Raw genomic sequence first — 17,319 nt, 5'->3', positions numbered from 1 at the left:
TGTCCTTACCATTGAGTTGCCTTTGCCTGTGTGTGTGGATGTTTTTCTGGGCTCTCCACTCTGTTCCAAGCACCTGTCTCTTTTGCCAGGCACCTTCTGTCTTAATCACTATAGCTTTAATAGTAAGTCTTGAGATTGGGTGGTGGCAATCCTCAATTTCCTTTTTTTCCCCGCTCTTTAATATTTTGTTGACTACTCTGGGAGTCTTGGTTTTCCAGTTTTCCATCCAAATTTTAGAGTCAACATGTTGGTATCCACAGAATAACTTCCTGGCATTTTGATTGGGATTGCATTGAGTCTGTCGATCAGTTTGGGAAGAACTGACCTCTTAACAGTATTGAGTGTTCTTACCCAAGATTATGGACTTTCTTTCCACTTCACATCTTACCTTGCTTGTTATCTTTCATCAGAATTTTATACTTTTTCTCATATAGATCTTGTGCATATTTTGTTAGATTTGCACCTAAGTATTAATTTTTTTTGGTATGCTAATGTAAATGGTCTTGTGTTTTTAACTTCAAATTCCTCTTGTACATTGCTGGTATATACGAAAGCAATTGACTTTTTAAATTTTTTAATTAAAATTCAATCTCGTTAACATATAGTGTACTTTTAGTTTCATGGTTAGAATTTCGTGATTCATTGGTTGCATACAACACCCAGAGCTCATCCCAACAAGTGCCCTCCTTAATACCCCTCACCCAGTTACCCCAACTTTCCCCTCTCCAGTAACCCTCAGTTTGTTTCCTGTAGTTAAGTCTCTTGTGATTTGCCTCCCTGTCTGTTTCTATTTTTCCTTCCCTTCTCCTATATTCATCTGTTGTTTCTTAAGTTCCACATGTGACTGAAACTATATGGTATTTGTCTTCCTCTAGTTCCATCCATGTCCTTGCAAATGGCAAGATTTTGTTCTTTTTGATGGCTGAGTAATGTGTGTGTGTGTGTGTGTGTGTGAGTGTGTGTGTGTGTGTGTGTATACCACATCTTCTTTATCCATTCATCTGTTGATGGACATCTGGGCTCTTTCAATAGTTTGACTATAAACATTGGGGTGCTTTTGCCCCTTCAAATCACTTTGTGTACTTTGGATAAACATCTAATAGGGCAATTGCTAAGTCATTGGGTTGTTACATTTTTAACTTTTTGAGGAGCCTCCATACTGTTTTCCAGAGTTGCATTCCCACCAACACTGTAGGAGGATTCCCCTTTCTCCACATCCTCGCCAACATCTGTTGTTTCCTGACTTGTTAATTTTAGCCATTTTGACTGATGTAAGGTGGTGTCTCATTGTGCTTTTGATTTGTATTTCCCTGATGCTGAGTGATGTGGAGCCCTTTTTCATGTGTCTGTTGGCCATTTGGATGTCTTCTTTGGTCTGTTCATGTCTTCTGTCCATTTCTTGACTGGATTTTTTTGTTTTTTGGATGTTGAGTTTGATAAATTCTTTATAAATTCTGAATACTGGCCCTTTGTCTGATACATCATTGGAAAGCAATTGACTTCTGTATTTTAACTGTGTATTGTGCAGACTTGCTATAATCACTTGACTAGTTTCAGGAGGGTGTGGGGTGTGAAGTCTTTGTATTTTCTGTAGACAGTCATGTCATCTGTGAACAAAGTTTTATTCTTGCCCAGGTTGTATACCTTTTGTTTCCTTTTCTTACCTTATTTCATTAGTTTGGCCTTCCAGTATAGTATTGAATAGTAGTAGTAGGAGGGACATCCTTGCCTTGATTCCCTGTCTTCTATTTTCTCAGTATTAATATCATGTTAGCTGTGGATTTTTGGAGACATTCTTTATCTAGTTGAGGAAGTCCTCCTATTCCTAGTTTCCTGAGGGTTAATAATGAAGAGGTGTGGATTTTGTTAAATGTTTTTTTTCCTCCCTTCATTGATATGATCATGTGATTTTTTTTCTGTTGATATGATGGATCACATTGATTTTCTAATGTTGAACATTTTCTAATGTTGCATACCTGGAATAAATCCTACATGACCCTGGTGTATAATTTTTTAATAGAGTGTTTGCTTTTATTTGCTAATTTTTGTTGAAGATTTTTGTGTCTGTGTTCATGAGAGATACTAGTTTGTAGTTTCTTTTCTTGTAGTATTGGTTTTGGTGTCAGGGTAATAATGATCTCCTAGAATGATTTAGGAAGTATTCCTTCTAGTTTTACTTTCTGGAAGAGATTTTAGAGAATTGTGTAGTATTCCATAAATGTTTGGTTGAATTTACAGTGATTGGGATTGTTAGAAGTAGCCCTCCCTTCTTTCATCTGATATTAGTAATTTATGTCTTCTACCTTTTTTTCTTTGTTTGCCTGGCTAAGGGTGTATCTGTTTTATTGATGTTTTCAAAGAAACAGACTTGGGGTTTATTGATTTAAAAAAAAATTCCTGGTTTTAATTACATTGATTTCTGCTCTAATTTTTATTTTTTTCTACTTCCTTTAGGTTTTTTTTTTTTTTATGATTTTATTTGACACATAGAAAGTCAGTGAGAGAGGGAATACAGGCAGGAGGAATGGGAAACGGAGAAGCAGCCTCCCTGAGCAGGAAGCTCTGATGCAGGGCTCTGTCCCAGGACCCTAGGACCATGTCCTGAGCCAAAGGCAGATGATTAACCAACTGAACCACCAAGGAGCCTCTCCTTACTTTAGATTTGATTTTGTTGTTGTTGCCTAAAATGGAAGCTTAGATTATTGACTTTAATCTTTTTTTTCTAATATTTGCATTCAGTACTGTATTTTCCCTTTAAGCAGCATTCCACACATTTTGCTACATTGTATTTTGTTGAGACTGGTCTCCTGTCATTTAGAAGTGTGTCATTTAATCTCCATGTATTTTGGACTTCTTCAGCTATCTTCTGTTACTGATTTTTAATTCCATTGCGGTCTGAGAACATACTTGGTATAATTTTTATTTTTAAAAATTTGTTGTGTTTTGTGGCCCAGAATTATTCTGTCTTGATGAGTGTTCCATATGAGCTTAAGAAGAATGTGTGTTGCACTATTACTGGGCGAAATTGTCTGTGTACATCTGTTGTACAGTAATTGATGGTGGTGTTAAGTGTGCCAGGTCTGGACTGAATGTCCACATCTGTCAAATCCTTGTTGCCCTGCTGCTGGATCGGCCCATTAATGATGGAGAAGTGTTGAAGTCACCAGCTGTGATAATGGAATTGTTTATTTCTCCCTGCAGTTCTGTTAGGTTGTGTCTCACCTGTGTTGATCAGGCACACATACGTTAAGGATAATTGTGTCTTCTTGGTCAGTCGATTTCTTTATCATTATGTAATGCTGCTCTTTATGCCTGATAATTTTCCTTCTCTGAAATCTGCTTTGTCTGAAATTCATGTAGCTACGCCATTGTTCCTGTGATTAGTGTTACTTTGGATTTTTTTTTAATGTATCCTAGCATTTAACTTGTTGATATTTAAGTTGTTTCATTTTTCATCAAAATATAATTCACAAAGCATAATAGTTGCCATTTTAAAGTGTACTCTTCTCTGGTTTTTAGTATATTTACTGTGTATATGGTACATACGTCACTTCTGTCTAATTCCAGAATGTTTCCATCACCCCAAAAATAAACCTCTTAGTTCCAATTCTCCCCTCCCCTTATTCCCTGGCAATCATGAATCTACTTTCTGTTTTGATGGATTTGCCTTTTCTGGAACATCTCATATCAATGGAATTGTATAACACGTGACCTTTTGTGTCTGGCTTCCTTTAACCTGAGAGTAGAATGTTTTCAGACTTCACTCGTGTTGTAGCATGTAACAGTTTATTCCTTTTTATGGTTGTGTAAGAGGCTCTTCCACATTTTATGTATCCATTCATCAGTTGATGGACGTTGGGTATATACTCTTTTGGCTGTTACGAGCAGCGCTGCTGTGCACATTCATGTACAGGTTGTGGCAGAAACATCTGTTGTCAGTTCTGTCGGTGTCATACCCCTAGACGTAGAACTGCTGGGTAATTGTACGTGTGTAACTTCTTGAGGAGCTACCGAGCTGTTTGCTGCCTTAGCCACACTATTTTACATTCTCACCGACAATAGAGGAGGGTTCCAGCTTCTCCGCCTTCTTGCCAGCACTTTTCTTCTTCTTTTTTTTTTCTTTTTCTTTTTATTATTTAACATAGTTGTCCTAGTGGGTGTGACGTGGCATCTGCATGTGCTTTTGATTCGCATTTCTCCAATGACTAAGGATGTCGAACATCCTGACATGTGCTCTTGACCGTCTGTGTATCATCTTTGGAGAAATGTCTATTCAAAAGTCTTTGGCTTGTTTTTAAATTAGGTTATTTGTCTTTTTGTTGTTGAGTTCTAAGAGTATATTTGCATATTCTGGTTATTAGGTCCTTGTCAGACAAATGATTTGCAGATACTCTCTCCCATTCTGTGGGTTGTCTTTTCACATTCTCCGTAGTGTCCTTTGACACACGAAAGTTTTTAATTTAATCAAGTTCAGCTTATCTAATATTTCGTATTGCTTTGTGTATCATGTCTAAGAAAGCTTTTCCTGATCCAAAGTCATAAAGATTTTCACCTGTTTTCTCTGAGTGTTACAGTTTTGACTCTTACATTTAAATCTTTGATCCATTTTGAGTTATATTTTTGTGTATGTGTGACGTTGCTGTTCCAAGTTCATTCTTTTGCATGTAGATATTCACTTGTCCCAGTAGTAGGCACTCGAAAAGACTTTTTCCCCCCATTAAATGGTCTTAGCATCCTTGTGAAAAATCAGTTGACCATAAATGTATGGGTTGTAAATACTTTCTTTTTGAATACTTGGGAAATCTACACTATAAAGTAAAACCATTCCTAAAGTAGTAAAACCATTCTTGGTTAAGTGGCACTGTGAGTTTGGGTTTGCTTTTCACAGCAAACGCTGCCTAACCCAGTATTCACAGATGTTCCAAGTTATTTAGTCATGTGTTATGCAACTTTTGTTTATCTGAGAACAAATGCATAAATGGTAAGTTGAGTACTAATATTACCTAATAGCATTTGTTCACTGAGGCTAAGTTATATGATTTATTTATTTATTTATTTAAGATTTTATTTGAGAGTGAGAGAGTGCGGGAGCAGGAGGAAGGGACAGAGGGAGAAGCAGGCTCCTTGCTCAGCAGAGCGCCTGATGTGGAACTCAAACCCAAGAGACTGGGATCATGACCTGAGCCAAAGGCAGATGCTTAACCAACTGAGCCACATAGGCACCCCAGTTATACCATTTAGAATGCCATCATGAAGTTCAAGAACTTCAACAATGTGTAACTGAGGCAGGGAAAGTGATCGACCTAAAGGTCTACAGTTGGTGAGTAGGATGGCCAGGATTATGAACCGAGACCCCCTCCCGTGATGTACTACATAACTATGATGTAAGGTCTGAGATGGTCTCAGGAGAGAAAGGTCCAGGCTAATTTGGTCACTAGTGTGTATATTAATAGAAATGTATGTGTTTTATGTAAAGACATTCAAGTTATATTTTTAGATGGGAAATTTTTTTAATAGAATGGGTTTTTATTTTTTATTTTTTTATTCTTTTTTTAAGATTTTATTTATTTATTTGACAGAGAGAGAGAGAGGTCACAAGGAGGCAGAGAGACAGGCAGAGAGAGGGGGGAAAGCAGAGAGCCTGATGTGAGGCTTGATCTCAGGACCCTGAGATATGACCTGAGCCGAAGGCAGAGGCTTAACCCACTGAGCCACCTAGGTGCCCCTAGCTGGGAAATAGTTTAGAAGAGCATGAATATTTGTGTGTGTGTGTGTGTGTGTGTGTGTGTGTGTGTAAACATATGTGTGTGTACACGCATACATAGAGAAGGTCTGGGGTTTCCATTCAAGATGGAAAAAACCCTACAATTAGCTGAGTGACTCCTACACATTAGGTGAGTAAGGAAAAAAACCTATGTTGAAGTAAGAATCAGTCTTGCCATAAACCCCACCCCTGGTACAGTGACCTGGGATTGGGAGGGTACTCAAAACCCCAGGCTACTCCCTGAGGAGCAAAGGGTTTGAGCCCCACTTCCGGCACCCCAACTTCTAAGACGTACATCTAAGAGACAAGACCCCAAAACATCCAGCTTTGAAAGCCATCAGAGCTTGCACCCATGAGACCCACAGGGCTATAGCAAACTGAGAAACAGTTCTTAAAGCAGTCGTGTGAGTAGACTGACCCACCCTGGAACTCAGCACAGAAGCAGCAGACTGAAATGGGTTCAGATTTCTGTGAAAGAGGCTCATTTGCTTATCTTAAAGCCCTGAGGGGCAGGCATCTAATTTAACATGGATCTGGGAGCCTAGTAAGGTATTCTCCAAAGATGGAGCTGATGGGTACCATCTTTGTGCTGTCCCTCTACCTCGCTTCTGCTTTCTGGTATCTCCTGGAAAGGAGCTTGAATGCTCGTATGATGCCCCAAGGTTTGCAGTTGCTACCCAGGTATACCTCTAGATCACCTGGCTCTAGCGGCCAGCAAGACTCACACTCACGGTAGTGAGTATCACAGTATTTACAACAACCAAGACTTGGAAATAACTAAAGTGTCCACCAACGGGGTGAATGGATAAAGAAAATGTGTGTGCATACGATGGAATATTACTCAACCATAAAAAGAAGGAAGTCTTGCCATTTGCAACAACATGGATGGACCTTGAGGATATTGTGCTGAGTGAAATAAGTCAGACAGAGAAAGAGAAATACTGTATGATCTCCCTCACATGTGGAATCTAAAAAACAAAACAAAATGAAGTCATAGAGAACAGATTGGTGGTTGCCAGAGGCGAGGTTGTAGAGGAAATAGATGAAGGGGTCCAGTGGTATAAACTTCCAGTTAATAAGATAAGCCTTGGGGATGTAATGTATATCATAGTGACTGTAATAAATAATACTGTGTATTATTATATATTTAGTTTATTATTTTTTATTAGAAATATGTATTATTAGCCCCAGGGTTACAGGTCTGTGAATTGTCAGGCTTACACACTTCCTAGCACTCACCGTAGTACATACCTGCCCCAATGTCCACAACCCAACCACCCTCTCCCTACACCCCTCCCCCCAGCAACCCTCAGTTTGTTTTGTGAGATTAAGAGTCTCTTATGGTTTGTCTCCCTCCCAATCCAATCTTTTTTTTTTAAGATTTTATTTATTTATTGGACAGACAGAAATCACAAGTAGGCAGAGAGGCAGGCAGAGAGAGAGGAGGAAGTAGGATCCCCATTGAGCAGAGAGCCCGATGTGGCCTCGATTCTAGGACCCTGTGATCATAACCTGAGCCAAAGGCAGAGTCTTTAACCCACTGAGCCACCCAGGTGCCCCCCTCCGAATCCAATCTTGTTTCATTTTTCCTTCCCTACCCCCACAACCCCCACTTTGCCTCTCAAATTCCTCATATAAGGGAGATTGTATGATAATTGTCTTTCTCTGATTATTTCACTCAGCATACCCTCTAGTTCCATCCACGTCATTGCACATGGCAAGATTTCATTTCTTTTGATGGCTGCATAGTATATTATATATATATATTTAAGATTTTATTTATTTATTTGACAGAGATCACAAGTAGGAAGAGAGGCAGGCAGAGAGAGAGGAGGAAACAGGCTCCTTGCTGAGGAGAGAGCCTGATGTGGGGCTCGATCCAAGGATCCTGGAATCATGACCTGAGCCGAAGGCAGAGGCCTTAACTCACTGAGCTACCCAGGTGCCATATATTATTATATATTTAAAGTTGCTAAAGCTTAAGAGTTCTTAGCACAAGAAAAAAATGTGTATGTTTGGTGATGGATGTAAACTAGTCTTAGGGTGATCATTTCACAACAGATAAAAATATGGAATTTTTATGTTGTACGCCTGAAACTAACATGTGTCCATTATATGTCAGTTTCTTTAAAAAGTAATTGATTTTTTATTTTTTTAAAAATTATTTATTTATTAGACAGAGATCACAAGTAGGCAGAGAGGCAGGCAGAGAGAGAGACAGGGAAGTAGGCTCCCTGCTGAGCAGAAAGCCCAATGCGGGCTTGAACCCATAACCCTGGGATCATGACCTGAGCTAACGACAGAGGCCTTAACCCACTGAACCAGCCAGGCACCCCAAAAGTAATTTATATTTTAAAGAGAAAGACTATGGCACCTGGGTGGCTCAGTCAGTTAAGCGTCTGCCTTTGGTTGAGATCTTGATTTCAGGGTCTTGGAATGAACCCTGGCATCAGGCTCCCAGCTCAGCAGAGAGCCGGCTTCTCCCTCTGCCCCTCCTCCCACTTGTTCTCTCCGTCTCTCTCTCTCTCAAATAAATAAAATCTTAAAAAAAACAAAAAAGTAAAGAGAAAGACCAAAACAAAGTCTGGAATGATGTGAATCGCTGTGTTAAATAGCGAAGAAAAATAAACATTAACAGTGCTTAACTGCAGAGCATTAGAGAGTGGGTGATTTTTTTTTTTCTCTCTTACGTAAGTATTTCTTGGTTAGTTGAAAGTTTGACAGTGAGCATTTGTTACTTTTAAAATTAAGAAGAAAAAGCTGTTTCTATTTTGAGAAGAGCCTCTTTGAAATGTATAATTAAAAGAAATAAAATGCCTGTAGAGTTAGGCAACAGGAGAGAATGGTCTTGGTGAGGGGCCCCCTTTCCCATAATCTTAGGAAGGGAGCAGACCCCCTGATGTCCTGTGTGTGTTCCCCTGCAGTAATACGGCCTCTTATTCTTTCTCTGATCTTATTTTTCTATGTAAAATGTGGTATCAGTGCAATCATTTTTTCTTTCTGGTTTGATTTTCAGGAAGATTTCGACGTCGATCACTTTGTGTCTGACTGTAGGAAGCGTGTCCAGCTGGAGGAACTAAGAGGAGATCAGGAACTCTACTATAAACTTCTTAAAATAGCCATGGTCGAGCTCATCAACAAGGATTATGCAGATTTTGTCAACCTTTCCACAAACTTGGTAAACCTGAAATTCACAAGTCCTACACACAAACACACACACTTTCTCTCTCCTTCATATTTATTAAGAGGGCAGAGTTTTTAGAAACCTTTCAGTTGATTACCCCACCAACCCCACCAGAAACTTGAAGAAATTACCAATTTCATTAATAAAAGAACTAAACTTTTTGGAATACATTTTTTGGTTTTAGTTTTTATTCATTTAAGGTTGCTCTAGTTTGATTATGTTTCAAATTCATTCGTCAACAGTGAAAAGTAAAGGATAATAATACCCAAGGGGTTGTTTTATTAGTTGCTAAGTGATTACCCTGAAGTCTTCCTTGATTTAGACTAATTTGTAGGAGCAAATGTCCACCACTCTTACAATGTTTAATTTACTCCCAGGTATATCTGTTAGCCAGAGCTAGGTTGAGGGAACATTGGCCAATATTGACATTTAAAAAGTTTGGTTTTATAAAAATATAAGAATGATTTGCAGTGAGCTTATCAATTGTTCGTAAAAGCCATTTAGAAATGTTGAATTTTGTTACTTGGCAGAAAAGTCTCCTTGTTGATGCTTCATTTTGTTTTAAATCTGTTTGTCCAGAGAAGCACAGAAAGTTGCAGCTCCGTGGGAATTTCAAGAAGCATTAAAATTAATGATGCACATTTGCTTTTGGGAAATATACCACTAAGATAAATATCCCAATAGGATTAAAAACCTAGAAAATTTTACTTCTGTTTAATTTCTATTTTTCTCAGGGCTTATAATAATGTTTAAGAGAGACGCAGCCCATCAGACTTTCACATCAGCTGGCTGAGTATCATCAATTACAGACAGAGAACTGTTCACCTTCTGTGAAAATTTTTCACATTCATTTAAAATGTCATCTAAAGGCAAATTGTTCTTAAGGAAACTTTCGTTTCTCATGACTTCCCTTATTTTTATAGTTTCATGTATTTCAACAGATTTTTTTCATATTCTATGGACAACATTAATGGCCAAATAACACTTCTGTTGTTTAGCTAGTTATGTAGCAAAATACGGTTGTGCCCAAAAAAATAACTTAAATCTGGTACTGCTTTGATCGTTAAATAGATACGTCACTATTACTCCTTATTGTGATGAGTTTGTGCCAACCTGGTTTTGCCTTTAGGTTGGCATGGACAAAGCCCTCAGTGAACTTTCTGTGCCTTTGGGACAGTTACGAGAAGTTCTGGTAAGTCCCCAATTAATGAAAACAGTCTTCTGTGACGCCTGTTGTCCTCGTTGGCTTTTCTCTAAGAATTCTTTTCATCTGTTAGTTTGGTGGTACTGGTGGTTGTATTTTAACGGTTCATGATTATAATATTCACCTTCAGAAGAGTTGTAAATGATTTTGTTTTTGCATATGCTAAAAACCTAAAAAAACATGTTCGATTTGAAGAAGACATATTCTCAGAGTAGACAACCTTAAAATGTCAGGGGAGAGGAAGCATATTTCCAAATTCAACTTATTAATGCCACTTTGGTCATATGTAAGTGGTTTCTAACTTACAAATCACTTGTATTTTAACAGTTTGTAATCTTGTAAATATCCCCCCCACCCCACGTAATCTACGTGTGGTTAGGTTCCTGGGCTGATCTACAAAAACTGTGTAATCCCTAATGGAACTGAAGGATAATATAAATAAAATGTAATACTTAATAAATGTTACATTTGCATGTTCTCTCAGAAAAATCTCTGTTGTGGGAATGGGACTCCCCACCTCTAAGCCATTGGGAATAGGAACTCCACCTGGGTGAACAGTGGAGGGGCAGTTGTGGCATCACTTCTAACAGAAAACTCTGCTGCCCTGTCTCCCCCCCCCCCCCCCCCCCCGTCTGTGTCTGGTGCCCTGACTTACGGCCTCTGTCCGTTCCGATGCCCTGTCGTAAACTTGTCATAAACGACACCATCCTTCCTTGTGTGTCTCCTCTAGCTTGAGTGGCCTCGTGTGTCCCTCCTCTAAGACAGTGCCTGCATCCTAGAGAGAATATAAAGAGAACATAATTTAAGGGAAGACACAGTACATGGTTAGAACCAAGAAAAATGCGGAGTAATGGAAATATCAGTGCTGAGAAGCCTAGGGGAGGGGCAGGCAGGAAAGAGTTCGTGAAACAGGTAAAAATCTTGAGTTGTGCCTTGAGGTAGCCAATACTTTCCATGGTTTATGTCTCATTTGAATTTTACAAAATCTTGTTAAAGGTACTTTTCCTTGGAATGGAAGGGATATTCGTGGTCCGCTGCTGGATTCCACACCAGCCACTGTGGGGCTCTCCCACTGCCTCCTTGGTGTGCCTCTTCCTCCCGGGGCCTCATAGTGGTATTGTTTCCCAAGCCTAGCCTTCCTTTGGCCTCCCACTCTTCTCTCCCTGGAGGCAGATTTGCTCTACTCACACAGCTCCCGTCCCACCTCACCCCCTGCCATCACTGTATCCCCTCCCTTTTCCATGGGCTGTTTTTATGGCCACTGTGGTCCTGCTCAGCCACAGGCCTGACCTGCCTTTCTGGTCCAAACTCTGAAGCTGTTCTGTGAGATTCTCAGACCTCTGAGGGATACGACTATATCTGTCTTCATTGTATCCCTGTGGGCTGCCACCATACTGACGTCCAGGAGGTGTTTCATAATGTTGATGGAGTGAATTAATTCACCTTCCTGTGGAATTTTTGTGATATGCCTACTTCATTCTAGTTGTTTCTGTTAACCTTTGTTTTGGCCCTAATTCCTAATTACCTCTTTATTCATTAGCTTCTGGACATGTTTCTCTACCTCTGTGCTCTGCCTTTTTCTGGTCTTCTGTTCTTCATTCTTGATTCCTGGTATTTCCATACCCACATTTCATCATCATGCATCAGTGCTTTGACATTCTCTCATTCTCCAAAATATGCAGAATCTAAAGACCTCATCTCAGTGAAGTTGGCCCTCCATTCCTATTTTTGCTTCTCTCCAGAAGGAAGCCTGCAGTGCACATGGCTGTGTGCCTGTCTGACCCTGCCCCTGAGTGTGTGTGCACTTACATCTGCTCCCCATCCCCTCCCCACCTCGGCAGCTGTGTACACATGGCTTTCAGAGTCCGATTTGAGCCCCGTCGCATGTCCAGACTCTCCTGTACTTTGCTTCATATTATCTGTTCTCCATTCTAAGCCCCCTCATCCCCATAACTTTCACTGTATATGTGTCATTCTTCTTCTGGCCATGCGACCCTGCCTTCGTGTCATTATGCCCCCAGATCATGAGTCCCCTCAACAGTAACTATGTCTGGTATATCATTTTTTTTTTTTGTCAATATCTGCATAGTACTGGAGCACAGGTATTAAGTTCTGTGGAATTGAATGAGATGTAGGAACTTGATGATGTGACAAAACAATGTCTGTAATACGTTTTATTTTTTATTCTTTTAAAGAGTCTCAGGTCATCAGTCAGTGAAGGAATTCGGGCAGTAGATGAACTAATGTGTAAACAACAGGACATAAGGAAGAAAAAGGTACCCTCCAGTAGATTTCTTATGCTGCATGCCAGTTGAAGCCCTCTCCCCTTTTCTCCACGAACTTGTCAGCACTATTCAGCTTTTTTTCAAAGCTCTCACGCATGTGCATTTTATGCATTACGTCATGTTATCTACCTGAAATAATAAGACAGAATTTCAGAGGTACCCACACAATCTCAAGATCACCCACTTTTTCCAGAACAAGAAACAGTGATAACTGTTGTCGGTGCAGCGCCTGACAGTTAACGACTGTATAAATTGTCAGCGGCCCTGTAAAGAAAATAGGCCTATATTAGAGACTAGGGGAGAAGTGGGCTTTCCAAAGCAAACTCAGGATTCTGCCGTAGGTTTGTTGTTATTTTCTGATCCTGTGTTCTTTATGTTCTCGTGTTCACTTTAATTTTTTCGATTCGCAGTAGTTAGCATGTGATGTTGGCTTAGTTTCAGGTGTGTGAGACAGGCAACGGCTCTGTACATCTGAGGGCTCACCCCGGGAGTGTGCCCCTTAGTGCTATCTCCAGTTTCAAGTGTCCCCGATGTCATTCATGATCATAACGATGTAGGGGCACAGTGGGCATTGGGAGTCTGGGCTTCTGACTCTCGCCTGCTGCTCTGTACTATGTTTTCTATGTGTATTATTAGCATATTTGTTAAAATCTCAGTGGGGAGAAAGCCTGTTTGAGGGACCTTCTGTTTAATTCGCCTCTGGATCTCCTCACAGCTTTTGTCCAAAGAATGCTTGTCATGCGCTTCCAGACAAAACAGTAAGCTTTATGAGAGCAGGGTGTATTTCTTGCTTTATTTTCTCGTGCCCCCCCCACCCCCACCCCCTGTCGGAATGAATGTCGAGCTCCCAGGGGTGTTCAGGAACTATTTATTGAATGGATGACTTTGTATTTTTTTGTTCTTTAAGGATGAGAGTTTTCATAATGTCCCTCAACCTCTTTGATAATATTTGTAGTGTAAAAGGTCTTTAATGATTTGGTGCTTGGCCATATAGGTATATGCACATGTAAACTGAGAGGGTCAGTACGATCGGAAGCCAAAGTTAAAACATGAATAAAGGGCCAAAAGAAAACAAATGGAGGGGCGCCTGGTGGCTCAGTTGGTTAAACGTCCGACTCTTGATTTTGGCTCAGGTCATGATCTCAGGGTCATGAGATTGAGCCCCACATTGAGCTCTATGCTCAGCAGGATGTGTACTCGAGATTCTTTCTCTCCCTCTGCCCCTCCCCTGCACGTGCACATGCAGTCTCTTTCTCTCTCAAATAAACAAATCTTTTTAAAAAATAGGAAAGAAATGCCAATAGAAAGATTCAGGATGGGGAAAAGAAGAAATAAGAGTATAGAATATGAGAAAGCAAAGTCTAGGGTTTTTTTTTTTTTCTCTATAAACTTGCAATAGAATATGGAAGTATGCTTATTCTAGAACTAAGATTTGCATTCTTGAGAATTCTTTGTTTCATAGAAATATTCAAAATATAGCATGCCCTATATATTTGAAGTTAACTTTTGGTCTTATATTTTCCTGCATTTAGCATGGGAAATAAAGATGATTAAGAGTAAAGATGGTGACGTTTTTTCTTTGCTTAATTTTTATTTTTATAGATGTGTGTGTTGATGCTTATACAAGTTATTTGATCAGTTGAAAAGATTGAAAAAATCTTAAATTCACAAAGTTCTAAAGAAACCTCTGCACTAGAAGCAAGCAGGTAAGCATTTTTTTTTTTTTAACTAAGTAGCACATAAATTAATACTTCACATCCAGTCTAATTAGGCGGGGACGGCTTAGTTAGAATTCATTTCTAAACAAGAAGAAAATCCAGGTTTGTGGCTAGAATGTAGCTCCAGGAGAGTGGAGAGCATGAAATGGTGAAATCTATAACACGTTCCTATAAACCCTTTGGTTATAGACCACAGTTCCAACACGTCATTATGCTTGCAGTGGAAAAGTATATTTGGAACCACCTTCCCTGAGGACTAGCAAAGTCCTGTTGATCTTTAAGGCATACCTACCATTCATCTTGGTTTTTCTCCATCTCATTTTTTTTCCTAGACATGCCCAGAGTATTACCATTGATGTATTTTGCACCAGCATTATATTATTATGAAACAGTATAGGGCACATCCAGTTGAAATTTACAAACAGGAAAGAAAAAGCTTATGAAATAGGAAAAAGATGATGGCTCTCTTTGTTATACTGTGATTGTCTTGTTCCCTTCCTGGTGTGAATTTTCAATCAGCCAGGGTAGATGAGTGACTCAGAAAATGAGTAGTTAGGTCCTGTCAGCACCGTGAGACACACAGTGGTGCAGTGGGAGTAGCCCGGGCTGGTTCTGCACATACCAGCTGGGCTGCCTGCGTCAAGGTCGCATGGTGCCCTGCGTGCCCTGCGTGCTCTGTTATGTGAGGCTAACAGTCCCTCCCCCTGCAGGCGGAGTTAGGTTTCTAAATTTTAGGAATTAAGGTTTTAGATTTGGAAGGAACTTGAGAGACCATATGCTCCACATGTCTCATGATGGAGATTAAGAACGGACACATCCCAAAGGAAGCGATTCTCTGGTCCTAGGTCTCTGCCCCCTTTCACATCAAGGCATTCAACTAAGTGGTCAGCCTCCACTGTGCTTGTGTCTCTAGCCCGTTGCACTCGTGCTTCTGCCCCGTTCGTCCACACTTAGCAGACAGTCTGTACGCGGCCCTTCTGCAGCCCATGTGTCTCCAGCGGCTCTGCTTTGCTGCAGCCCTTGGCAGCACCTGCAGCCCCTCCGGCCATGTCCACGTTCGGCCCCTGGGGAGCTGGCCTTCCAGTGTTCTTCCCGTCTTTGCTGTTGCTGCTGTGCTCCTCGGATAGAAACACCTCAGTGAGCTGTGTCTACAATCCTGTCCCTTTGCAGCACTGTCCTTGATAAACAGACATTGTGCGCTTTCTTGCTCAGAATTACCTTGGAGGACTTTTTTCTCCAGAAGAGCAGCTCTGAGCTCTGGAGTCAGGAAAGCCAGAGCAGAGTCAGCGCACGGTAAATCCATCATGCTCTTCTAGGCCCAGAAATGCCGAGATAAGGATAAATAGGAAATGCGCATGGGATCAGTCAGTAGAGGTTGGGATTAGGCTTCTGCATTGGTCATGCCCAGCGCCTGCCTTCCCTCCACACCAGTTCTGATGCTCTGGGACGGGGCACACCGTGGCAGGTCTCCAGACATTTTTGGGTTTCCTTACAGTGTGTTTCCTCACTACCTGACTGCCCATCCTCAGATGTGGGATGCCTCATAGAGCCCAGCAGGGGCTTTGGGGTCTTTGTTGTGTTTTTTTTTTTCTTTCACTGTTCGGCTTCCTTTTGAATGGGGTTGACACTTTCTAATGTGGGGGGCAAGAGGGAAGTGTATCCAGTCCACTTGATGGCAGATGCACTGTGAGTGATTTATCACCAGCTCCAGGAGCACCGAGCTTGCTCTTTCTGCCGTTGGGTAAATGTAAACTTGGAGTCCGCTGCTCTGAGCGATTTCCCAGGTTGCTGCTAGGCGGTCAGTTTTAGCTGATTGAGGAGACAGCAGTAGTTGGTACTGGGGAGGTACTTGGGAGGGAGAATGAGGCAGGCGGAGAAGAAGAGGGGGCTTCGGGTATGAACGGTAGGACAGGGCAAGAGAGAGGAGGGGGTTAGAGAATGGGAGAAGAAGGGAGAAGAAAGGCACGAATGGGAGAGCCCGAGGAACGTGGTGGAAACATGCAGTTGTACCCACACTGACCTAAAATAGCTCCATCCCCTTGCCTGGGCCCTGTGGCCCGGGCCAGGCTGCGTCGGTGGCTTCTATGACCTCCCCGCTCCTCACCCCTCGCACCTGGGGCCTGCTGCACAGACAGTTTGTCCTGAAAATTGATGGCGTGCAGGTGCAGGTGCCTGAGCGCTGTAAGGCATGGGGGGCGGTGGGGGTGGCAGGTTTTAACTTTGGGAATTACACTTCTCTAATTGTCTCTACTAGCCCTCTCTGGACTAGAGAGATTTTGGAGAGAATTGCCACAGAATTTAACCAGTTACAGTTTCATGCTGTTCAGAGCAAAGGCATGCCTCTTCTGGACAAAGTAAGACCAGTAAGTGTTGGTTTCGATTTTCAATTTGCTGTTTGTGAATTTCCTGGATGATTTTGGTTTGACCTAGCATTGCCCCTGATAATTGCTACTTTACAGGATTTTGAAGCTCGCTTTGAATTTTTTTTTTTTCAGTATCTCCTGCTTGGGACCCTTCTTCCATTATGTCACACTAGATAGATTTTGTGTAAAGACACAAGCGTAGTCTCCAAACTATGCAAGTAAAATTAATTCTGAATTTCATGTAACTTGACACATCATATGATGTAGTCGGAGTTCATTTATCCAAAGCCCTTGACTGGGTTTAAATGCACGTTTGTCAGATTTACTCCGTAGCTTAATGACTTTTTGTCATTCCGTAATTGTCTAAACTTCACTTTGATGAAGCCGACTTACTTTCAAAGAAATCATACGGAGGGGACGCCTCAGTGGCTCGGTCATTTAAGCCACTGCCTCTGGCTTAGGTCATGATCCCAGGGTCCTGGGATCAAGTCCCACCTTGGGCTCCTTGTTTGGCAGGAAGCCTGCTTCTCTTTCTGCCTATGCCTCCTTATGTGCTTGTGCTCTCTCTCGACAAATAAATAAATAAAAACCTTTAAAAAAGAAAGAAAGAAAGAAAGCAATCATGGGGAGAAGAGATTCATTGTTATTCTCTAGGAAATGTTGGGATTTTAATCTTACATATATTCTGGTAGAATTAGAGGCTCGATTTATATATATAACACATATGTATATAAATTATACACATATATTGGAGCTTTTAGAAACTGTTGTGCCTGGACCTTCTTTCCTGGTCTCTCTGTT

At 41.0% G+C, this 17,319-nt stretch overlaps 1 protein-coding gene across 9 annotated transcripts in view; it reads left to right on the top strand.

Annotated features, from left to right (window-relative positions):
• The window catches only part of LOC131815721 (conserved oligomeric Golgi complex subunit 2-like), a 163,183-nt gene that overhangs the window by 9,774 nt on the left and 136,090 nt on the right, over positions 1 to 17,319 (top strand). For 5 of the 9 annotated variants that reach the window (XM_059147593.1, XM_059147591.1, XM_059147587.1 and 2 more), the window contains exons 2-6: positions 8,781 to 8,942; positions 10,078 to 10,140; positions 12,348 to 12,428; positions 14,040 to 14,143; positions 16,410 to 16,518. In XM_059147593.1, the coding sequence (XP_059003576.1) occupies positions 8,781 to 8,942; positions 10,078 to 10,140; positions 12,348 to 12,428; positions 14,040 to 14,072 (339 nt within the window). In that variant the 3' untranslated portion in view covers positions 14,073 to 14,143; positions 16,410 to 16,518. Of the gene's footprint in view, positions 1 to 8,780; positions 8,943 to 10,077; positions 10,141 to 12,347; positions 12,546 to 14,039; positions 14,144 to 16,409; positions 16,519 to 17,319 lie in introns of those variants that run through there. The other 4 variants (XM_059147589.1, XM_059147590.1, XM_059147585.1 and 1 more) reach the window with 3 other exon arrangements.

This window comes from Mustela lutreola, chromosome 15, assembly GCF_030435805.1.
Source record: "Mustela lutreola isolate mMusLut2 chromosome 15, mMusLut2.pri, whole genome shotgun sequence".
Lineage (NCBI taxonomy): Eukaryota > Metazoa > Chordata > Mammalia > Carnivora > Mustelidae > Mustela > Mustela lutreola.
The sequence above is the reverse complement of the archived record's forward strand: the minus strand, read 5'-3'. Positions and strand labels throughout refer to the sequence as shown.